The sequence below is a fragment of the Nicotiana sylvestris genome, chromosome 12 (assembly GCF_000393655.2).
Source record: "Nicotiana sylvestris chromosome 12, ASM39365v2, whole genome shotgun sequence".
In the NCBI taxonomy this organism is placed as follows: Eukaryota; Viridiplantae; Streptophyta; class Magnoliopsida; order Solanales; family Solanaceae; genus Nicotiana; species Nicotiana sylvestris.
In genome coordinates, this window is record NC_091068.1 from 6,026,683 (window position 1) to 6,029,852 (window position 3,170).

Consider the following 3,170-nt stretch of genomic DNA (forward strand, 5'->3'; position numbering starts at 1 on the left):
GACTCTAAAAGAAATGCAAGATAAAGAGTACCCATTTTTGGATTCTGATGTGCCAGCCATTTCGAAGAACTCCTCGAGTTAAATCTCATTGAGCTTCCGGAGATGAAACAACCAAATGATGCTGGGAAAACAAATGACCCAAATTGCTGTAAATACCATCAACTTGTGAGCTACCCTTTGGAGAAGTGCTTTGTCTTCAAGGACAAAGTCATGGACTTGGCTCGCAAATAGAAGATCGTGCTTGAAGATGAGAAAGAAAGCGCAAACCAAGTCTCTATCACCTTTGGCTCATTCAGACCGGATGAATTATGTGGTTCTAAAGAAAGTAAAGATGAAGAATTACTGGAGAATGACAAAGTTGAAGACGATCAACCTTATGATGATGAAGGTTGGACATTGGTGACTCGTTGTATGCACCACAAAAGGAGCCCACAAAAAGAATCAATAGAACAACCAACAAGGAAGATGATGGTAAAAAGACCAACGAAAAAGAATCCAGTTAGGCATTTGAAAAAACCAAAAGTGGAGATGCACCACCCTCAAAAGCCACGACATATAATGACCTTGGATGATTTCTTACCATCTTGGTTCCGCATGAAGATTTCCCGTGATGGTATTGAGGCCTCTTGTTGCAATGCTGATAAAGGGGAAGAAAAGAGTGATGACCTACCATTGGCACCATCTCCATAAAAGCTCATCAAGTCCACTCCTCAAAAAGTTAATGTTTATGAGAAAAAAGTCACGTTCACAAATGACGACCTTCTGCTAGGTGACACTCTTCATAACCGCCCATTTTACCTGGTTGGCTATATGCGTGATGAAAGGGTAAATCGAATTTTGGTTGATGGAGGATCCTCAGTAAACATCTTGTCAATTCACACTGTGAAAGAACTTGGTATTCCCGTGAATGAATTCTCAAAAAGTCGTGTGATGATTCAAGGATTGAACCAAGGTGGGTTAAGAGCCATAGGCGCGATCAGGCTGAAAATCACCATTGAAGATATGCAATCAAGTACATGGCTACATGTGATAGATGCAAAGACTTCATACAATGTCTTCCTTGGAAGGCCTTGGATACATGAGAATAAAGTAGTTCCATCTACCTACCATCAATGTTTAAAATACTACGAGGGTAAAGTCGAGAAGACGATAGTTGTTGATGATGAGCCATTCACCGAAGCTGAGTCACACTTCGTCGATGCAAAGTTCTACTTGAGGAACCGCATTGTGAAGGAGCTAAAAGCCGATGATGGCATGAAAAGAAAGAATAATGAGCCCTCAACTAAAAGAGAAGAGGTGACTACTGGTGAAGCCAAAGCTGTTACTAAGGAGGTACAACCCAACGCGAATAAATCTTATAGAGGGAATATTGCGTCTTATGGCAAGAAAGTAAGTCATGCGCTCCAATATGTCCCTAAAAGGAAGAAAGATGAAGGTGAATCATCTAATCTCCAAGCTAACATGCTAAAGGATTTAACTCTTCCAGTCAAACGAATTGAGGCAGTAAAGTCGTCCTCAATGCCGCTTGTAGGGTTTGTGGCCCAAAATCATTTGCAGAATGTGGCACTCCCTACAAAGCGAACAGATGGAGGTTTTGACCCTAACGCTTACAAGCTATTTGCAAAAGCTGGATACAATCCCAATGAGCTGTCAAAGTTAGGGAAGCTCCCATCAGAAGCTGCAACGAGGCAACCACGTGAAGGTTTGGGATACAAGCAACCGTCACCAGTGCGCATCTCCATAAGAAGGACGAGTAGAAATTACATCACTGTAGAAAATGATTATGCCGCTTCTAACAGGCCTTCCGTCTTTGATCGACTTGGAAAATCAACTGTGAGTACTTCCGTGTTTGAGAGATTGGGTCCATTAAAGAAGGGGAACAAGTTCCAGAGAAATTTTCAAAGCATAAGAACACCCGCTTTGCCCAAAATCCAAAAGATCTCTAAGGATTTCCAAAGTTTGGTTCCTTCTAGAATGAGGCGGCAAACAAAACTTGTGGTTTCATATAAAGAAGTACTGAAGGTAAAGCCATATACTGTGGTCTACACTAAGGATTGTGATGAAGATGAAGAAAGTATGGGTTCTTCGTATCATGTTATTATATAAGGCGAGAATGGTGTTCCATCTTCAATGGAGAATAATGTAGAATTGGAGGATGTTTCACCGTGTTATCACATATCCTTCAACGATGGGGACCCTCAAGAAGATGAAAATGTGAAAGATGCCCCACCTGAACTTGAAGAAGGAGTGAAGACGACAGTTGATGCCTTAAAAGAAGTTAACCTTGGCACCGATGAAGATCCAAGACCCACCTACCTAAGTTCTTTACTAGAAGTTGATGAAAAAAGCATTAATATTGAGTTACTCAAGGAGTTCAGGGATGTCTTCGTTTGGAATTACAAAGAAATGCCTGGCTTGGGCCCTAAAGTAGCAGTCCATCACATTGTAGTCAAAAATGGCGCTCGCCCTGTTAAACAAGCTCAAAGGCTCTTTAGGCCGGATTTGTTCCCTTGATTGAAACCGAAGTTAACAAACTCATCGAAACTAGCTTTATTTGTGAAGTTAAATACCCAATATGGGTTTCAAGTATTGTCCCTGTAAGGAAGAAAAATGGCCATATTCAAGTGTGCGTTGACTTTAGAGATCTTAACAATGCGTGTCCAAAAGGTCTACAAGGAAAGCTAGCATACCTTAGGAGATTCATCTCAAACCTAGCTGGGAGGTGTCAACCATTCAGTCACCTTATGAAGAAAGGCGTCCCTTTCAAATGGGACCAAGCGTGTAGTAATGCCTTTGAGAGCATTAAATCCTACTTGATGAAGCCTCCAATTTTGGCAGCCCCTATACTTGGAAAGTCGTTGATACTATACATTTCAGCACAAGAAAGGTCTATTGGAGCACTGTTGGCCCAAGAAAATAGTGAAGGGAAAGAAAACTCCCTTTACTACTTGAGTAGGATGATGACACCAAATGAGCTGAATTATTCGCCAATTGAAAAGTTATGTTTGGCGCTAGTCTTCTCAATTCAAAAGTTGAAGCACTACTTTCAAGCTCATGTTGTCCGTTTTATTTCAAAAGCAAATCCCATCAAGTTCGTGATGTCAAAACCTGTCCTTAGTGATCGACTAGCGAGATGGTACCTCTAATTTCAACAATTCGAGATTTTGTAC

At 41.1% G+C, this 3,170-nt stretch overlaps 1 protein-coding gene across 1 annotated transcript; it reads left to right on the forward strand.

The window, feature by feature from the left end:
* The first annotated feature begins 810 nt into the window (after nt 1–810).
* Nucleotides 811–2,514, forward strand: LOC138882640 (uncharacterized). The gene is made up of 2 exons (XM_070163245.1): nt 811–1,957; nt 2,108–2,514. Exons 1-2 carry the CDS (start codon nt 811–813, stop codon nt 2,512–2,514), a joined length of 1,554 nt encoding a protein of 517 aa, XP_070019346.1.
* The last annotated feature ends 656 nt before the right edge of the window (nt 2,515–3,170 follow it).

Coding starts and splice junctions, on each gene's coding strand:
- LOC138882640 (XM_070163245.1), top strand. CDS start 811: ATGCGTGATGAAAGGGTAAATCGAATTTTGGTTGATGGAGGATCCTCA. Junction 1,958..2,107: donor GATCTCTAAGGATTTCCAAA/GTTTGGTTCCTT, acceptor TTATTATATAAG/GCGAGAATGGTGTTCCATCT.